Genomic DNA, 21,526 nt, shown 5'->3' with positions numbered 1-21,526 from the left:
ACTAACAAGTATTCTTCAGAAGGTAGTGAAGTATACTATTTTGTGTGGTTGCTTCCCTTGCAGTACTTGTTAACTGTGTATTGAAATATAAAAAAATTAATTTTCGGTCCCTTTCAGTATAGTGAATTTATCCCCTAGTTCTACTATAGACAAGGATATTTTAGAAAGAAGTAAAAATTCTTTAATTGATATATACTATGCATGAAATGCGAAACAAAACACGTTTTATGGACAGTAAACCAACAATTTTATAAGCATGACGGGGGTCAATAAATTAATCATTTCTTGTAGAAAACACTTTATTTTATATTAGATGTTTGTATTTGTCTTTAACTTTAAATCAATTTTATTCAACCCGATGATTGATTAGGGCAATTTTTTTTTTATATCAAATGTTAATTTACTTTCCAGTTATAAATATCACCTATCCCTCAGCAGAGTAAAGTCATTATTTTTTTACCAGAAGTTTTATGCTATAATCTATAAGTATCTAAAAAATAATAAAATATATTATTAATACCACTTAAAATTTTTAATAAAATATATTATTTATATCCCTTTCAAAATAAATAAATTATAATTATTATAAATAACTCTTAAGTTATAATTAGTAAATAAATTAGATGATAAACGTCTGTGACGCACGTCATATGATATTTTCTTTTCGTGAAAAGCTGTCACGAACATCTGTGAGTGCAAGCGTAAAATTCATTTTCCTCAAAAAAAAGTATGTTTAATCTGATATTAGATATTCTGTATATAAGAAATAACAAAACTTTAATCTGAACGTAGATATTTTTATGTTATGCAAAAATGACTCATATAGGAAATTTAATACTAACAATACAGGAATTATATATACGTTTAAAATGGATTTAAAATAGAAAAAGAACACAATATTTATATTTAGTCAAGTGTTTTTACGAAGAATTTCTTCTAGGATATTTACTTTAGTTTTTTTTTTTTTTGTTGCCAAAAAATAAAATGTGATTCTCATTTATGTTGTAAATCTTGTGAAACATATCGTGTCGTTGTGGCTAATATCATATTCAAAAATTGGCAAAAGTCTTTTGCGTCCTTCTAAAGATACCGGTATTTAAATATCAGTCTTACATGTATATCAATCTAGATTACAAGATTTATCTTATTCATCAAATTTAGAAATATTTTTCTCAGCAGTTACTTCATTCAGACCTCTACTTAAAAAAGCACACCATGGAAGGGAGCTAAGAATCGGGAGTGCTTCTAAACTAAATACTCTACCATTCACTTCTTTTAGCATTAAATATTTAAGTGAAAAGAACCAAGTGATATAAATTACCTGCCCATACTTGAATTAATGTAATAATATATGTTACAAACATTACGCACTTCTTGTAATACAAATTGCCCAGGGTGAAATTTACGCCCAAAATTCTGCTTGTATGCAAATAAATAGTCTGAAACATGATAATTTGCGACAAGAAAGTGACCTTTCTATTTAAAAGAGGAAGAAAAATTGTGTATTTATAATAATAATGTGACGAATCATTCAAATAAAAAAAACGAAATCTAGCTATTACTGCATGGGTTCATATAAAAGTCAAACAAGGAAGCTTTTTTTGAAATGACTAAATATTCCTTACACTATCATTTGCATTGCAATGTCGATTAAATAAGGCTTAAAATATGATGTTGCATAAAAATATTGAATGATTTAGTATAGTTTAATTAATTTATCCCCGAGTCCTATAAATTCAAATCTCTTTAGATTCGTGTTTCCTTAGCCACTTTAAACTGATATTAAAGGTTTTGTGACTTACCTTTGCATTTCTAGTTAAAATAAGAATATTTACAGATAGCACAGACATTTTAATTTGGGGTCTCTTCAGATTTTTTATCACTGCTTTTTTATTTATAAATACTTTAATCCAACTGAACTGTGTACGATATGAAAGGTTCGTCTTTCCACATATTTTTCAGCATTTCTCACAAAAAGGCACAGTTTTAATGTAACGTTTCTTTAAAAATGAATTTCATTGAATTTCAATATTTCAAATATTTAGGAAACATTCGTTTATGATGGTTATGAGTGCCTCTCGATAATGAAAAAAAAATAAATAAAAATCAAGCGCTTCTACAATTATCATCACAAACCATTACTTCTTGCAGACTCTCATATCATAACCCATTATAATATCACTTCTTTTTCACTTAAGGTAAAGATTTAGTAAATAAAAGGTGCCTACAGATTTATCAAATTTGAGAAATAAATTCCTTTTTTGATTCTTTACAACTTTAGCTTGGTCAAATAAGGTGTTTCGGGGTATAATTTGTAGGTAAACAAGATTAAAAACTGTATTTCAAACTGTCATTTTCAATGAAAAAATAAGAAAACCAGTCATGAATATGGGAGTTTTTTCATATTCGACAGAGGAAATGTATCCAGATTGCCTACAGTCTCTCAGAAAAGGTAATTGGTATGTTCATGGCCTCTTCTTTAAATCAATATCAAATTTAATATAGGTATCCGGTTTACTTTTCATGTGATTTCAAATTGAATGTCATGAAAATACCATATTTTCTACATAATTCTGCTAAAGCCGTAAAGTACGGGAAAAAGAAAGTTGAAATTGATTATGACGTCATAATGGATCTAACACCAAAAATTAGTCTAAAGTTATTTACTAGATCTTGACCTTAAACTTGTCTTAAAATACTCTGCCTGATGAGATTTTAATATACAATGTAAATACAATATAAATCTTCCTCTAGAAGAATAAAATGTAATATCGTTATAAATAAAATTGGTCCAAGGCATACAGACGCGCATAAATTTATATCGTATCTGTTCTTATCCCTGATTATAATTATGCTATTTGAAATTACAAATTTAAATTGATTAGTTATTTTTCTGTTTTTTAAAAGATACGTTTAACTAACTTGAAATAATCGCTCAAAGGTTAAAAAAAAAATCATTCAGTATTGCAGCGTTTAAAGAATGGAACGTTACAGTAAATATTCAACATTATAATTTTAAAGAAGTATTATGCTTTAGAACAAGAATAGAGTGTAACTTCATACAAAAGATTAAACTAAGACCTATTTTTATTTTTCCTTTTCCTTATACCTCTGTCACTTTCCTTAATACATTTAAAAAATATAAAATAATCTTGAAAAAATGATTTCAACAAGGTATTTGAGCTAGGCTTCCATTCAAAGTTAGTGTTGTTATTTTTTTTAAGAGACATAGATAAAGTAATTCATTTCTATTTTCCTCGTTCAGTCCTTAAAAAATAATTAAAAAATAATAATTAATCACTTTGATAATACCACAAAGCACATACAGAGTGAACAAAACCTCTGAGTCAAGTTTATCTGAATTAACCTGAACAATAGTTTACAGGTACCAGAGCGTCGGTGGTGTAATGGTCAGCATGGTTGCCTTCCAAGCAGTCGATTACGGGTTCATTTCCCGGCCGACTCATGTATTTTTGTAAAATGTTTTGTAACTAAGTTCACAAGTACTAAATGGCAATATAAAACCAGGAAGGAAAAACATATTTTTGCAACACTGTCGTAAAAGCAACAAGGTGTGTTTGTGAAACACTATGCGCCCGGCGGCAACAAAGTTAAAAAACATATTTTTAGCATATAGGTCACAATCAAGGTCACAAGGTCATTAATCTTGGTGTCATTTGAAAGAACTTGATTAGTGAAGTATGCATACCAAATATGAAGTCTCTATCTCTCATGGTTCAAAAGTTATGGTGAATGTTCAAAAAAAGCTATTTTAGCAAATAGGACACAGTCAACGTCACAAGGTCAGGGTTTGATTAGTGGAGTATATCTGCCAAATATTAAGTCTCAATCTTTCTTTGTTCAAATGTTATGGCGAAAAATTAAAGTTTGCCAACAAAAAAACTATATTTAGCGTATAGGTCACAGTCAATGTCACAAGGTCCTTGACCTTGCTGTCCTTTAAAATATGTTAATTAATGGGGTATGTATACCAGATATGAAGTATCAACCATTCATGGTTCAAAAGTTATGGCGAAGGTGAAAGTTTGCAGACAAACAGACAAGACAAAAACATTATACGCCTCGAATCTTTCGATCCGGGCGCATAAAAATGTTACGAATAAAAGGACGCGTAAAATGATAAGCATACATACATGTAGTTGTTTACTGGAAACTTAACAACTATATATTGATTACAAATAGATAATTGTGTCCTTTTTTGTTTTCGTTTAACTTATCTAATATACATTTACCTTTATTTGACAAGGTCACTCTTTTGCGTAAATATGCCCGAGAGAAAAGTACACAAAGAAGAAAAAAGAACAGTGTACTTTTTTAAATGTGTCATTTTTTTTCTTGGAATATACTTACAATTATTTCAGAATATTCTAAATGATTACTAATGCCTTTCTATTCAAAATTATATATATATATATATATATATATATATATATATATATATATATATATATATATATATATATATATATATATATATATATATATATATATATACATAGCATAAACATTCTTGTGGTTCCTACAGGTTTCGTACAAAGAGTGCAATTGCGATTTTGTAAATCTCTTTTTCAAATTCTAGATATTTTAATCTGAACTGTACACACAGTATGAAAGGCTTGTCTTTTCAGATATTCTTTTTTCGCAAAGAAGCGAAGATTTAATTTAGACTTTTATTTCCATCGTTTTGGTAGAGACCATTTGAATCATTTTCCAGCTAAATGTAGTTAGCATGCTTACTTTTGTAATGAATTTCCTTTCAAAAAACTGTTGAGAAAGCATTCGTTTACGATGATTTTGAGTGCTTTTCGAAAGTGTAAAAATTAGATTTAAATGCTTCTCTAATTATCGTTTGCTTCATTTCTGACTGAAGCCTCTCGTATTTTAGACCTTTCTCTCCTTTTGATTACACCTATGACAATTTCCTAAATTATAAATTTAAGATTATTAATTATTCCTGAAAATGATAAACATTTTCTCCAAATTAAGACATACTGCAATCTTTAATAAGCTAAATTGAGTGTGTTTTCATCCAAAGTTCGTGTTTTTCATTTAAGGTGAACCGGAGATAAAGTATTTTCTTCTGTCTTTCCTGGTTCTGTTCTTGAAAAATTATTTAAAAAGTAATAATTAATCACTTTGATAATACCATCAGGTGAATAAAACCTCTGGATCAAGTTTATCTGAATTTACCTGAACAATAGAAAAACTGACAGAGCGTCGGTGGTGTAATGGTCAGCATGGTTGCCTTCCAAGCAGTCGATCCGGGTTCAATTCCCGGCCGACGCACTTATTTTTTGTAAAATATTTTATAACAAATACACAAACTTGATTTTATAAAATCAGCAAATTAAGATATATTTTTACAAAACTGTCTTAGAAGCAAAATGAAACGAATTATAATAGGACCTGTGTGATAAAAAATATAATTGTTTACTTGAATAACTATAAATTGATTACGATTTTTAGACAATTGTGTCTTTTTATTTTGTTTTTGTTTAGCTATTCATTATTCATTAACTTTTATTAGATAAGATTTGACACCATTTTGTGTAAATATGCCCGATAGAAAAGTGCACAAGTATTTGTAAGTAAAGAGAACAGTGAGCACTATCTATTTGTGCTCTTAATGGACCCATTTTTTTTCTAGATATACTCAAAATTAGTGTGAGAATCTACTAAATGATAAGTGACATTGCAATTATTTTCTAGTTAAAATCAGAATATTTGCAGATAGCATAGACATTTCTGTGGTTCTTACAGATTTTGTTCGAAGGGTTAAATTGCAATTTTGAAACTTCTCTTAGATATTTAATGCATCTGAACTGTGTACACAGTATGAAATCCTTGTTTTTCCAGATATCCTTTAGCATTTTAATTTAAGCTTTCATTTTCATCTTTTTGATAAAGACCATTTGAAACAGATTTTAGATCATAGTAGTGAACATGCTTACTTTTGTAAAGAATTTATTTTCAAAAATGTTGAGAAAGCATACGTTTACGATTATTTTGAGTGCTTCTCGAAAGTGAAAAAATATATATACTAGTATATTTAAGTGCTTCTATTGTGCGCTTCATTTACTGCTGATTGAAGACTCTCGAAGTTTTGCCCATGATAACTTCTTTTTCACTTAAAGCTATATATGGCATTTCTGAGTTAAAAAAAGTCCGAGTCGGAAATAAATGCGCATATCTTGACCCATTATAGTATATCACATCTTTCCCACTTAGATTGATAAAAAATATTGTTTTTAGTGGCTGTGCTTTATTTTCTTTTACCCACCTTTTTTGATAGCAGGCAGCAATGTAGCGCATTTTAATGTATGTTTAGAATTTTATATGTTTAGTAGGGGGTCAACTGAAGATATATGTATACTATACATGGCAAAGTTTTTCCATGTTTTGAATTCTTAATTAGTCTGCTGGTTGATTCCCCTTTTTCTATGTTTATCATTTACAATGAAATTATGGTGCAGGGGGTCAGATTGTGCAATACTGTGATTAAGATATGTGATATGTTTATATTTAAGTCCCCTTTTCCGACCCCCATTCTTGTATCATAAATATGTTTTACTACTTTTCGTCATTTACTTTAATAAATGACATTTTTTCACTTCAACAATATTGTTTGTTTTTACCTGCTTTAACAAAAAAACAATCTCAGTTGTCTGGCAGGAGAACTAAGGAGCATAAAATGCGTTACATAAAAATAATCATACAAAGATCCCTTTAGAGATCTAAAGAGTTCTTTAGATTGCAAACAATTCAAATAATGGAAAAAAACAGTAAATGTTCAACGCCATATTTAATAAAAAATGATATGCTTTATAACTAGGAATAGAATGTAACTTCTTTCAAAAGAACATTTTCCCCTTTTCATGGCACTTATGACACTTTCCTAAATATACATATATTTAAAGAATATAAATTATTCTTAGAAATATAATTTCAAAAATATCTTCTCTAAATTAACATATACTGCAATCTTTAAAAAGGTATTTGAGCTGTAATCTTTTTTGAACTAGATTATAGATATAAAATATTTTTTCTGTTTATCCTTGTTCAGTCCTTTAAAAAAAATTACGAAAAAATAATTAATTTTTAATACTTTGACAATACAATCATTGGTGAATAAACTTCTGGGCCAAGTTCATCTGAATTTACCTGAACAATATCAGTAGTTTAAAGAGCGTCGGTGGTGTAATGGTCAGCATGGTTGCCTTCCAAGCAGTCGATCCGGGTTCAATTCCCGGCCGACGCAATACTTTTTTTGTAGAATATTTTATAACTTTATAAATACAAATCAACAAAGTAAAACATTCCTGCAAAACTGTCTAAGAAGCAAAATGTAACGATTGTATGTTGCTTAACGTCCCTCTCGAGAATTTTTCACTCATATTGAGACGCCACCACTTGCCTTGGAGAGCTGTAAATGTTGTCCTATGCTCGGCCTCGGTTTATAAGGGCTCATCCGAAGGACCGGTCTCCACGTCCTACAGCAGGATTCGCACCCGCCACGTAAGGATCCACTCCTTGCTTCGCGACACTACAGAGCAGATCACTGCACCACGCGGGCGACAAAAATACATGTATAACGAATAAAAGGACCTGTACAATGATAAACAAGTTTACTGAGTGAAAACTGCATAACTATATTGCGATTGATTACGAATTTTAGACAATTGGTCCGTTTTCTGTTTAACTAATCTATCTACATTCATTAACTTTTTTTGGATAAGATCACAATTTTGTATAAGTATGCCCGAGAGAAAATTACACAAAAAAGCACTTCTACCGATTTATACTCTTAATAAATCAGTTCTAGATATATTTATAATTATAGTTTGAGAATCTTCTCCTGTTAGTACTTCATACATATAATAATATTAGATGTCATAAAGTATAAACTCTGTCCGCACCAGGGTCTTGTTTATGATAATTTTATACATGCATTTACTTTTTTAAAAAATAACCCAAAGCACTTTGAAGAAGGTGATGGTAATGAACAGTGGTTGAAAACATTTTTTTAAAGCTACATGTACCATCTCTATAAAGAACTATATGCGGTATATTGCATATGTTTGCCCCCACAAAAGTCAAATTTTGAAAACTTCCTGAAATGTGCTGAATTCAATACATTGTATGAGAAATATAAGTTAACAGAAAATATTATAGTTCCAGAGCAGTGTATTCACAATTTCTGTTTTTATGACGTCACAAACTAGTCCGATTTTATATCCTTTTGCTCAGAAAGAGGACAAAATGGACAAAATTTCAACAATTTAAGCTTTAAAATTTATAGCGCGCATGTGTGTTCAGGAACAATATTGACATATTTCATTGATATTATCATTCTACACATTATATCAAAATATTTATCCTGAACACACATGCGCTCGGTGACTTTTATTTAAAATATCGACGAAATATGTACATTTTTCTGCAAAATTCATAAAAAACTGAAATTTACGTCATATTTGTGACGTCATTACGTACATATGACGTCATTACTTATGAAATTATTCAGTGCTTTGAAGTCAGCATATACTCCCCTGTTTAAGGACTTAATTAAATATTACTCCATCAAAGTTTGATTTTGGGGGGCAAATGTTGGTTAATAACCGCATATAGTTCTTTTGAAAAGAACATATATCATTTACCATTGGAAATTCCTGAGAAGAGACCAGATCTTTGATTCAACAATATGTCAGAATTACCAAGTGTGCTTTTGCGCCTCATTATTACAGACTTATTTTTGTATTTAGATCATGCAGACTACAAAGTTATACATGAGAAGAAAAAAGAAAAACAATTGATGTGGCCTTTGATTAACTCGACATTTAATTATAAAATTGAAGCATTATCATATATCAGTACTTATTTCCATCATATGTTGACATGGTATATCCACGTCAGTTTGAAATAAAAGATACTACAGAGGCTGACACATGTGTTTTACATTAGGATATTTAACTTTAAAAAAGATTTTAAGAGTAACCTCACAACAAAGCTCTATGATAAATGATAAATGTGATAACTTCAACTTTTGAATGGTCAACTTCCCTTACTATTTCTAATATGACTCTAGAAACTGTTTTAAGCTATTCAAAATACATATTTCAAGACCAAAAAAGAAGAGAGAATTGTCATCGTCGCGCGGGCTTTTAGAAGCATTTAAACCAACTAACTTTTTCTTTTTCTGAATGTTGTAGATATGCAAATGTCTGTGTAAGTAATAAATCAGAATTCCTTATCAGTCACTACGTAGCGTCATGGTATAGTATACTTATTGTTTTAACCATATAAGTACGAGCACTAGGCGTTCCATTGGCTGCTTTATTATTATTATTGTAGAAGTCAATTATCAACAAATCCGTTGGCTAGGTAAACCACCATCTGGATTTTAGCAGCAGCCAAGCAAACAATCACGCGACTTTAATTAATTGTTTTAATATGATTAATGTTTTTCATTTGAATTTGTTGCTTTTGATCTTCCCCCAATACAACACTGCTGATTGAAAGCAATTATTACAAATGGTCATGTACCTTTTAGATTGAGTTCACAGATGTCAATCAGATCAGTGCCAAAGTTTGTCTATAACCTTTTCTTGTGAATTTCACAATCTCAAGGGAAAAAAACTATCATATTACTTTAAATCTGACACTATATGAATTAATTTCTGTATTATTTTTTTTACTGTTATAAGTAAAATCATAAAATGAAATTGTCTACTTTATTATGCATGCATTACGTTGAAACGAATATTTTAGACTGTGCAAAATTTAATGACAATAGTAAATGTAAAAGACCATACAAAAACTGAAAACTTATTTTATTTATGAAGATATGCTCCTATATATGTTGTTTGATGTTAAGAATGTAAAATAATTTTTGAGGATCCGTCTTGCTATTATTATTATTTAGAAACTTTGAGCATAAGCTCTCCTGAATAGCACTTTTATATTAAAAAAAATTGCTCCAGAAATATCTTCAGCTCTGTAGTTACTATTTACCGTGCATTTCAAATAGGAAATAGACATAGTTTTCCAAAACAAGTATGAATATTTACATCATCTCATGATAAGGTATTTTTTGAATGATAAGACAGAAATAAGATAAAGATAAACTAGAAATTGAACATGTCCGTTAATGATTCTGAAAATAATACTTAGCTTCTTCACACTGTACACACAATGTGTGTGTGTGTTTTTTAAATTTTGGTCAAGTACTTGTTGCTTTTTTTTAAATAACCTGTTATATTAAGAGGAGCACATAAAATGTGTAATCAGTCCACGGGGGATGCTGACCCCTCCTTAGCATTTCGTCCTACCTATGACAATTTTAGAGGTCCCTATTGCCCTGCTTATAATGTGTATTGTCCCTATAGAATTTTGAGTTTGATTTCTGTTAGTTATCTTGATATTTCATTTTTTATAAAAATATGAAGTGTTGCAGATATTTTTCGTTTTTTTTTTTTTTTGCATTCAATTTAATTCTTTCTGTACTTATTTATCTAGCTGTATTTCTTGTGGTCCTTAGTAAGAAAAATTTCTGTTTTGTATTTACACTTGACAGACGTGATCATTGTTTTTAATCAAAACATCAATGTTATCGAAATATTTGTGGTCTTTGGTCACATTATTGGCGTTCAGAGTGTTTTTGATATTAAGACGATATAATGGCAAAATTTCACAGAAAAAAGGAATTTTCGCCAAAGGATAAACAGATAAACAGGATGTATTTGCTTTTTTACCATTTTTGCACCGCAATTCTATTTTCAATATTTTATCAACTCACTTGTTTTTGTAATTGTGATGTCTAATTTTAAAAGCAATTGTAATTGTAAAGATTTTTTTTATGCATTTTGCTTATTTTATGCCAGATTGTGACTCAGAAATATAAGTCACGATACGGAGATGTAAAATAATATGTAAATCATATGATTTCAAGGAAGACGAAATTAATTAAACACGACCACTTTCCATGTATAGAGCAAATGTTCATTCACAAATCACAGAAAATGTATACACTTTTCACGTCTCATAACTGGTTTGCCATTGGCCAAAATCGTATATATTTCCATGTATGAATACATTTAATGAATGACATTGTTAATAGCTTAATTAATATTTGGTTATACCTGGGCTTTTGCCTTCTCCACTCAGGTGTGCGAGATCTATGGCAGTGTTAGACACCTCTATTAAATCGTTATGTACAATTAATTAAGAGATGACAACACTGCTAACAAGATATGTTTTATGTTAATAATCACAAGGAAAGTGGTTAGCTTAATAGAAAAGTGTCAGTTTGTTTTTCTCATAAACGCCAGAGGCCCCAAAGGGTTCATGTAAACTTTATTCATTCTTTCATTCGACAGGATGCTAATTAAAGTATTAATTAACCTTGAGGTCTTCCCCATTGTTGCCATGACGTCATTCAGGTAAACTAATATATAAAGAAGCAAAGGTTGGTGCTCTGTATCACATCTCATCTAACTACAGCTCTAAGTAATAACTAAAACTTAGACCTGATCATGCCTGAAGGACCGGTGTCTGTTGCTAAAGTTGTAAGTTCAACATTGAAGAAGATCCGCTACGGAGGGAAGACTAAATCAGAGAAAACGGATATGGAACCCCGCAATGTGATCCAAAGACAAGAGATAGAACTGCAAAGATGCTGGGAGGGCAAGCTGGTCTTCCTCCTTCATAATGTGTTCACCAAAAAGGCAAGTTTGTCTCAATTATAGAGCTTTATATTTGCTGATGAAGTCCATTATTTATTCATTTAATGATAAAAGCAATAGCAGATTTTTGCATGATTGTAAAAATACAAATGTTCCTGGGATTCAAAAGATACTTACATATTTTTACATCTTTTTCACAGGAATGCTTACAAATGATTAAAGAATCAGAAAAGCGAGGATTTTCTCCAGCTATGATTCACACTGCTGATGGAAAGTAAGTATATGAAGAATTTTAGCACGATAACAAAAAGTATATATAAAATGTAAAGACTTTCAAAATTGTTTATCATACCTAAAATATACAATTTTTTTTTTATTTTATAGAGAAATTAAAATGACAGACACAAGAAACAACTTCCATAACTTTTTGGACTCTGAGGAAGAAATGGAGAAAATCCACAACAGATTGCGACCATTCATCCCAAGTCTTTGGAGAAATCACAAGATTGTTGGCCTTAACGAAAGGTATGGACATTTGTAAATTCAATTTCTCATGCAAATTAATTTGAAAAACCATTTATTTGATCACATTTTAAAAAAATCTTGACTAAAGTTTATTTTTCTACATTGTCTAGGCTTCGGGTACAGCGTTATGACTCTGGACAATTCTTCAAGCCTCACTTTGACGCAAGCTATCGGCGGGAAAATGGAGAAAAAAGCTTTATCAGTGTGCAGATTTATCTGAATGATGTAAGACTACATTTCGTTAATTACTATGTTCAAATATTCATTAATCAGCTAAGAGCACAGAGAGAAAAATGTGATCAGAATAATGCAACGAATCAATTTCTCATTATAGGACTTCGTTGGAGGAAACACTACATTCTTAGACCTCGCTGAATCAGAGAGAACTGAAGTTGAGCCCAAAACAGGTATAATTAAATGATATTCACGTACAAATTATAGATTTTCTTTTTTCCTGACAGAAGCACTAGTAATTGGATTAATTTATCCAAAATCTCATTTTATTAATAATTTCTTTTTTACTCAAATTAAGGTTCAGTTCTGATCTACCAACATGACATCTTACACGAAGACTCTGCCGTTCTCTCAGGTAGAAAATACGCGCTCAGAACGGATGTCATGTACTCCGCTGAAAAGGTTGAAGACGAAAAAGAACTCCGACGACTCAGGAAAAATGATAAGGGCAAATTCGGAATGTTCATGTAAATGTCGAATTTTATACTTCACTATGATTTCTACGCAGAGATGCCTTGTTTACACAGTGTCCCATCTAAAAACGCCGTCATTGTTGTTTATGTTATTCCAAGCTTCGCTTCATATGTACCTTTAGCCTGGATAGTTAAGACAAGGATCTATCCAGCAATATAGTGTACACCATTCAATACCGCTGTAGTTAGATATAAAAGTGCTCAATCAATTTTCCTCTATTTTTGTGATACACAGAAGAATTCCCATATTGCATTTATGAACTTCATATTTATCCAATGTTTTAAACTCATGTACATGCACTTGTATTTAATTTTCTTTTGTAAATTTTATACATTTTGTACAAAGTATTTATTATGATTTGTAAATAAACAGTTTGAAATTTTTCTATTTTTACTTTATTTGTCAAGAAATAACCACAATTAACATCATGATGTCCAAAAGACCGGTACAATTTACACCACTGTTTCAACAAAAGATTGTTTATGTGCACTGGTTATGACACGTGCATCGTGCCTCATTTAAAGTTACTAATGTAAGAAAATTTAACTTAAGAAGTGGTATATGTACCATGCAGCCTAAAACATGAAAGAATGTTAATGTTTTGGGAATACAACAGCAATATAAAAAAGAATATTGATGGATCTACTTAGTTTCTGTAAGGTCTATCAGCGACCCTGCCTCCGTCACTTTCAATAAAACAGGACTGTTAGACTTCCTCTTCTCATACGGATTAGATCTACATGCCTTTGTTTGTCTTTTCCCTGTTTCTTTATCCGACAAGTACTTCCGTCTGTTCTGAAGAGCTTCTCTCAGTCTTACCCACACCATGTCTATTGTGTCTGCTAACTGAGGAGCAAAGGCTAACAAAGACTTCACGAATACCTCCCTCTTATCGTTAGGAATCTCTCTTAGAACTGGTGGATTGTCCCATATTTGAGCAACCTGAGCAGCGTTACGAATTGCAAGAGATCCCAAATGCTGGGCTTCATTTGGTTTGCTGCGGATAGACTTTTTCTCCAGGAGAGCTTCTGCACTATATCTTTTGATCCTTTGTTTTTCTTCTGCTGTTATAATGTTAAGAGATCGAACAACTTGATTTTGTGAAACGTTTGTGATTGGTTCCCCTGTGGGAATTATAATGGTATCAGATCTAGGCACACGTTCTTCTACGGAACTGGATACCACGTGGTGCATAAGAGGACTTCTGACTGGCTTAGGGAAAGAATGGACATCTGAATGTGAAGAAAACGAAGAACCACTGCTTGCACTGGAACATCCGAGTTTGGGAACATTTTCCAACTTAACTTCGGATGCTCTAGGCATCTGAAATGTTTCTTTCTTTGGCTGATTGTGGTGCAAATTTTGTTGAGAGTAAGGGGGTTGAAAAGTAGAGTATGCTCTTGGATGGTTTACGTTAGCAGACACTTGATAACTATGCGCAGATGAGTTTGGTTGTGGTGAGCTTGCTGTGAAAGTCTTACTAACCACAGGCTTTGTAGTGTTGTTTCCTTGCCCAACACTTAAAGCATTTGATTGCAGAATCTGAGGATTATGCATTCCAGTTGGTTTTGACAACGATTTACATTCACGTATAGTTTTTCTTACTATGAACCGGTCCTTGAAAACAGAAAAAGCATCATGAATGTCTTCTTCACAAAACTCCAATAGCATTTCACCAGTTATTCCATTGTCTGCAATATATAAAAGGTGATAAACCTTAATTGTCATAAATTTGCAAGTTGTTAGGTTTTCAGAACTTGCATCTTTTATAAAATGAACATGTTTCAAACCAGTGTCTTCAACACACACACACACACACACACACCCTCACACACACACACAGAGAGAGAGAGAGAGAGAGAGAGAGAGAGAGAGAGAGAGAGCAAGATTTTAGACACATGTACCTTTGATACTTTGTACGCCCCTTGGACTCACTCCGCGGGCAGCTAGATGTGCACTTAATGTTTTCGGGTCCCAAAACTTCATCTGTTGTCCAGACATTGTAGAACATCAAGGTTCTCTCGCTCAGTGTTACAATCCAAAAGATCCTGAAATGCAAACATTAATTGTAAAACCCAACTACAATTTTATTCAAATATGGCTACAAACAAAGAACAAAGTAAAATAGTTGTCCCAAGCGGAATATAAAATTCTCTATGTAACTACCAGGTATTAAGCAGATCGAACAACAATACTTCTTTCTCGTGTGTACAAGTGCAATATGGGCTGATAGATGATTTGCCGCAATGGGATAAAAATTATAATAAATAGTGCTAGATGCTTTCATATAGTTTACTGTTAATAAAATATATTTAAATTAACATACAAGTTTTCGGAGAGTTATGTGAAATTTATCTCCAGAGCATAGTATTTCCCACAGAATTGAATTGCTTTATTTACGGGTATTTTTCAATGGGTTTTCGGTATATGATACATATTTGTTATTTACTTATTGTGCAATACGTAGATATGATATAAAAATATGGAACAGAATTCATGCTCAAAAATCAATCATATTAAAAAAATGCATTACTGCAAATGTAAGACACCACAGGGTCTGCCACATCCGTTTTAAATTTATCTTCTTGACTAAAGACAAAAGGACCAACTAATTATAAAACAACTTTACTTTTATGAAAAACGAGGCGACCTCAGCTTTTTCCATGTTCAATTTTTCTCCTTTAAAGTAAGTACACTCCTGATTATTCCGCTATCGCCTGCATAATGATATGGTGATTATATTTATTCGATACTCGAGTATGCTCCGGTTTTTTTTTTAATATTACGACCGACAGAGGCTACTGACAGATAAATTGATCCTTGGGGATTTGAACTCTCCCGTTTAGAGTCGGCATGTTGTAAATTCTACAGTCGTTTTAATGGTCATTTTTCAATAGCATATTTCATACCAATTGTTAGGCCAAAAAATATGATGTGACAACAGATTGTTTTATCTAGTTGAACACATAACTAGAGCTCTAAATGATAACCGTTCGCAGACATACAGGGGATGCTTTTACTTTTCCAAAGCATCTGATCCCATATCTTGACCGGGGTCCGAGATTTGTATTGATTGTGAATGTATATGTTTATGAGATCAGTCACAATTTATCTTCACTTCTTTTTATTTTTACTGAAATATTGTGTATATTGGCAATAAAAGCAAATCCATTGCCAATTTAACATATTTAAATCCTTTTCCCCCAAGAAGAACATGGTACATGTTTTCAGCTTTAAAGTGCGTGCGATTTATTTCTTGCAAAATATAAACTCTTCTCTGACGCATGCGCTTTAAAAAATACAATTAAAATGCCATTACTCATTATAAACATCTTGTCAGCTATGAACTCGGCCTGAGAATGCACAATAACTATACTGTATTTCGATCGTTGCTCTAAAGACACAGATACACAATGCTGCCAATATGTCTGACCTTAATTTACACATACACATGTACATACAGTACGCAGAGTGGAGATTGCACACACTAAATTTACAACATTTACAATGTATCCATCTGATGCCATGCAGTATACAAACCTTTAAAAACTAATGCTTTATTTGCAGCCGTAAAATCTCACTGCGATCTTCCTTTTATCTCATGAAATAACACTATAGCTCCTGTGTTTCACATCCACCACATAGTGATGGAAAATCATTAAAAGTAATGGGGGTCACGTGTCAGGCTATTACAAAGCGCATGGATCGTCTGCTTCTTTTCCATTAACAATATTGTATGCGTATACAAAGTAATTTTACAGTCACTGAGTAAACGGCTGTATTTGATTTTGACAAAAGTTGTGTTTATTCATTGGGTGGTTCAAAAGAAAAAAGTTAACGTGCTTACTTGTATATTTTACAAGCATAAATACTAAATATCGTAAATTTGTATACATATATACATCTAAAACCTATAAATAAGGATGGCGACTAAAAAAACCACACCTGGATTTATTTCAGAACATTGGTTAGGATAATAAACATAATTTAAAATATTACTGTACTTAGTTTTTAGGATAACCTGGCAAATTGTTATCCCGGGAAAACTTCTAGATAGTGGGATAACAATGTAGTTGATCAGAGGACTTAGGAAACTAGAGGTACTGTAAGCACTGAGCTTTCTAAATGATACTCCCGCCTTCCTTATGATTATAAGGGCAAAGTCCATGTTTTTAACTCTCTGGTAAACCCGAAATAAGTGTCAGATAAAAGTACAATAGGAGGTCATAACATTTGGCATTATGTCATACAGAATCTGTGAAAGTATCATTAAATTTTATTCAGTGGTATAGGAGGTGTTGCGGATAAGAGATGGGGACCTTTCAATGTTATAGAAATAATGGCAGTATCAAAGTTTTATCTTATTGGATAATACATTAAGGATTGGGCAACAGGCAAGGCCTATGTTCACCTGTAAGTTTTGCTCTGGTAAACCTGAAATATGCGTCCGATCGCTGAAAAGGTATGATTCGATAGGCGGTGGACAATGGCACTATGTAACAAATATTCTGTGAAAGTCTCATTAAATTTCATTCAGTAGTAATATAGAATAGTTGCGGATAGGAAATGGGTATCCCAAAGCGTAACGAACGGACATTCCGATCACTATACTCTCCCACTTTTCAAGCGGGGGTATAACAAGAGGTACTGTGAGCAATAAGCTCACTAAGTGATACTCCACCTCCCATTTGCTCTGGGAGACCCGAAATAGGTGTCATGCAGGTAATAAATTAAAATAGAAGTTGCTCAATGGCATTATGTATTAAGAATCTTTGAAAGTATAATTTTTTAGTGGTATAGGAGGAGTTCCGGATAAGAGATGGGTACCCTTCGATAGTATTGAAAGAATGACCATGTCCATGTTTTGCTCTGGGAAACTATACTAGTATGTGATCGATTCAAAAGTAAAACTAGTGCTAATTGTAACGGGGACCGTTACAGATGTTCCCCAAACGCTCCCCAACTCCCTTTTGGTGCCATTCCCTTGTAAGCTTCATTAAATAAGACAAACGTTATGCATTTGAGACTTTAACAACATTTACCCAGAAGTGTACCAAGTTGATTCAAATTTTAGCATTGCACGCGTCCGCGTGTGAATGCATGCGCATAATTACCATATCAAATTGTCTACAGAATCTATATATTTTAATATACTAAATATTAAAGTATTTAATCCAAAAGTATTAAAAAATACGCTCATTCAAGTGTATTTTTTATTTTACTCATTTCACGTGCACGCACGTGCATACATGAGCATGGTGACTATACCTTCTTGTAGAAGTCCATTACATCTATCTATATTCTAAATCCCACCCCGTTTGGTTGAAAATCAAGGGAGTTATAGCTGTTTAAAGTTTCAGCCAATCAGATTGCAGCACATGTACACGCACGTGTATGCATGTGCTTGGTGACATACCTTCTTGTAGCGGTCCATTATATCTATCTATGTTCCAAATCCCATCCTGTTTGGTTGAAAATCAAGGGAGTTATAGCTATTTAAAGTTTAAGCCAATCAGGTTGCAGCGCACGTGCATGCACGTGTTTTCATGATATTTGCTATATATCACGTTGTAGGATATCCTAATGTATGGCTATGTTCCAAATTTCAAGGGATTTCGTCAAAAAACAAGAAAGATATAGAGACTTTAGTTTCAGCCAATCAGAGCGAAGTGCACGTGCATGCGCGTGAGATCTTGCAATTTTGACCATGTCATATTGTCTATGCTACTAATATATCCTTATATTATGAGTTTCAAAGCATTTCATCAAAATTGTAAAAAGTTACGCCTATATCAATTAAATCGGTCATTTCACATGTTGCACGTGCACGCTCTTGCAAGCACGTGCGCGCAAAATGACCTTCGTTCCGCAAATCTACATAACATGCCTACTAACCCTAAAAAGGTTTTACCTAAGTCGGATGTGTAGTTTACAAGATCACTCCCGGACAAATAAGTACCCAGGAAGAAGAAAAATAATAATAATAACTAGTGCTAATTGTAACGGGGACCGTTACAGATGTTCCCCAAACGCTCCCCAACTCCCTTTTGGAGCCATATTCCCTGTAAGCTTCATTAAATAAGACAACCTCTATGCATCTGAGATTTTAACAACATTAACAAAGAAGTGTACAAAAATCATTTAAGCTTTAGCATTGCACGCGTGCACATGTGAATGCATATGCGTCATGACCATATCATCTTGTCTACACAATCTATATTTTTAATATACTGAATATTAAAGTATTTAATCCAAAATTATAATAAAAAAATTCGCTCATTCAAGTGTATGTTTGATTTTTCTCATTTCACGTGCACGCACGTGCATACATGAGCATGGTGACCATACCTACTTGTAGAAGTCCATTACATCTATCTATGTTCTAAATTCCACCCCGTTTGGGTGAAAACTAAGGGAGTTATAGCTGTTTAAAGTTTCAGCCAATCAGATTGCAGCACATGTACACGCACGTGTATGCATGTGCATGGTGACCATACCTACTTGTAGAAGTCCATTATATCTATCTATGTTCTAAATCCCATCCTGTTTGGTTGAAAACCAAGGGAGTTATAGCTGTTTAAAGTTTCAGCCAATCAGATTGCAGCGCACGTGCATGCACGTGTTTTCATCATAATTGCTTTATTTCATGTTGTAGGATATCCTGATGCATGGCTATGTTCAAAATTTCAAAGGATTTCTCCAAGAAACAAGAAAGATATTGAGACTTTAGTTGCAGCCAATCAGAGCGAAGTGCACGTGCATGCGCGTGAGATCTTGCTATTTTCACCATGTCGTCATGTCTATACTACTAATATATCCTCACATTATGAGTTTCAAAGCATTTCATTTAAAAATAGAACAGTTGTGGCTATATCTATTATATTGGTCATTTCACGTGTTGCACGTGCACGCTCTTGCAAGCACGTGCGCGCAAAATGACCTTGATTCCGCAAATCTACATAACATGTCTACTAACCCTAAAAAGGTTTTACCTACATCGGACGAACAGTTTACAAGATCATTCCCGGACAAAAAAGTTCCAGGAAGAAGAAGAAGAAAAACTAGTTATAATTGTAACGGGAACCGTTACAGATGTTCCCCAAACGCTCCCCAACTCCCTGTTTGTGCAAATTTCCTTTAAAACTTTTTTAAATATGCTTAGTATCGCAGGATTTCATAAAAGAATTTTAAAAGCTACTATTATATCAACTTTTTGTCATTTAACGCATTGCACGCAAACGAACGTGCATGCACATGCAAGGTGATCATGGCATGTTGTCTAAACCATTACCATATCTTTATATTCCAGAAATCAATAAAAAATCATAAAAATATAAATTTTACCGTTTTTCAAACATATTGTTTATTTTACGCATTGCATGTGCGCAAGTGCATGCAAGCACATCCTTGCATTTAATTTTGATAGCGGTATCATGTAGAAATCCATAATACCTAATCATATTCTAAACTTCATCCTGTTTTGGTGAGAAACAAGAAAGATATAGGCATGTAAAGTTTCAGCCAATCAGATTGCAGCACATGTGGATTTATGTGCTTTCATAATAATTCTTAAATATCATGCTATAGATCTTCATATTGTGTGACTAAGTTCAAAATTTCAAAGGATTTTGACGTAAAACAAGACAGATATTGAGACTTTAGTTTCAGCCAATCAGAGCCAAGTACATGTGCATGCGCGTAAGATCTTGCAATTTTGACCATGTCATCTTGTCTATGCTACTAATATATTCATGCATTGTGAGTTGCAAAAAAAATTCCATAGAAATAGAAAAGTTACGGCTTTGTCCAGTAAATTGGTAATTTCACATGTTGCACGTGCGCGCTCTTGCCAGCACACGCGCATGTACGTGCTTTCATGAAAATTATTATACATCATGCTGTAGATCTTTATAATGTATGACTAAGTTCAAAATTTCAAAGGATTATGACGTAAAACAAGAAAGATATTGAGACTTTAGTTTCAGCCAATCAGAGCCAAGTGCACATGCATGCGCGTGAGTTCTTGCAATTTCGACCATGTCATCTTGTCTATACTACTAATATATTCATGCATTGTGAGTTTCAAAAAATTCCATCAAGAAATAGAAAAGTTATGGCTTCGTCCATTATATTGGTAATTTCACATGTTGCATGTGCGCGCTCTTGCCAGCACACGCGCAAGTACGTGCTTTCATGAAAATTATTATATATCATGCTGTAGATCTTCATAATGTATGACTAAGTTCAAAATTTCAAAGGATTATGACGTAAAACAAGAAAGATATTGAGACTTTAGTTTCAGCCAATCAGAGCGAAGCGCACGTGCATGCGCGTGAGATCTTGCTATTTTGACATGTCATCATGTATATACTACTAATATATACTTATATTATGATAATCAAAGCATATATTCAAAAAATAGAAAAGTTACAGCTATATCTATTGATTTGGTCATTTCACGCGTTGCACGTGCGCGCTCTTGCAAGCACGTGCGCGCAAAATGACCTTCGTTCCGCAAATCTACATAACATGCCTACTGACCCTAAAAAGGTTTCACCTTAGTCGGACGTGTAGTTTACAAGATCATTCGC

The 21,526-nt window shown here is 32.6% G+C and overlaps 2 protein-coding genes and 2 non-coding genes across 4 annotated transcripts; 3 read left to right on the top strand and 1 right to left on the bottom strand.

The window, feature by feature from the left end:
- The first annotated feature begins 5,235 nt into the window (after nucleotides 1-5,235).
- On the top strand, nucleotides 5,236-5,307 carry Trnag-ucc (transfer RNA glycine (anticodon UCC)). Its single transcript has one exon. It is a non-coding gene; the product is annotated as a tRNA-Gly (tRNA).
- Nucleotides 5,308-7,207: 1,900 nt separating this feature from the next.
- Trnag-ucc (transfer RNA glycine (anticodon UCC)) lies at nucleotides 7,208-7,279 on the top strand. The gene has a single exon. It is a non-coding gene; the product is annotated as a tRNA-Gly (tRNA).
- Nucleotides 7,280-11,425: 4,146 nt separating this feature from the next.
- LOC134244182 (uncharacterized) lies at nucleotides 11,426-13,232 on the top strand. Its single transcript, XM_062726451.1, has 6 exons — nucleotides 11,426-11,744; nucleotides 11,903-11,976; nucleotides 12,087-12,227; nucleotides 12,338-12,452; nucleotides 12,562-12,634; nucleotides 12,760-13,232. The coding sequence occupies exons 1-6, from the start codon at nucleotides 11,553-11,555 to the stop codon at nucleotides 12,930-12,932; spliced, it is 768 nt and encodes a 255-aa protein (XP_062582435.1). The 5' UTR covers nucleotides 11,426-11,552; the 3' UTR covers nucleotides 12,933-13,232.
- A 73-nt stretch (nucleotides 13,233-13,305) lies between these two features.
- Nucleotides 13,306-16,604, bottom strand: LOC134244181 (uncharacterized). Its single transcript, XM_062726450.1, has 3 exons — nucleotides 16,476-16,604; nucleotides 14,840-14,983; nucleotides 13,306-14,626 (listed from the first exon to the last, which is right to left on the bottom strand). Exons 2-3 carry the CDS (start codon nucleotides 14,934-14,936, stop codon nucleotides 13,578-13,580), a joined length of 1,146 nt encoding a protein of 381 aa, XP_062582434.1. The 5' UTR covers nucleotides 14,937-14,983; nucleotides 16,476-16,604; the 3' UTR covers nucleotides 13,306-13,577.
- Between the last annotated feature and the right edge of the window lie 4,922 nt (nucleotides 16,605-21,526).

The sequence above is a fragment of the Saccostrea cucullata genome, unplaced genomic scaffold, assembly GCF_032062105.1.
Source record: "Saccostrea cucullata isolate Sc308-1 unplaced genomic scaffold, CSIRO_AGI_Scuc_v1 ctg512, whole genome shotgun sequence".
Classification (NCBI taxonomy): Eukaryota; Metazoa; Mollusca; class Bivalvia; order Ostreida; family Ostreidae; genus Saccostrea; species Saccostrea cuccullata.
This window is presented reverse-complemented; position numbering and strand designations above follow the sequence as displayed.

Coding starts and splice junctions, on each gene's coding strand:
- LOC134244182 (XM_062726451.1), top strand. CDS start 11,553: ATGCCTGAAGGACCGGTGTCTGTTGCTAAAGTTGTAAGTTCAACATTG. Junction 12,453..12,561: donor TGCAGATTTATCTGAATGAT/GTAAGACTACAT, acceptor TTCTCATTATAG/GACTTCGTTGGAGGAAACAC. Junction 12,635..12,759: donor TGAAGTTGAGCCCAAAACAG/GTATAATTAAAT, acceptor ACTCAAATTAAG/GTTCAGTTCTGATCTACCAA.
- LOC134244181 (XM_062726450.1), bottom strand. CDS start 14,936: ATGTCTGGACAACAGATGAAGTTTTGGGACCCGAAAACATTAAGTGCA. Junction 14,627..14,839: donor GGGCGTACAAAGTATCAAAG/GTACATGTGTCT, acceptor TATATATTGCAG/ACAATGGAATAACTGGTGAA.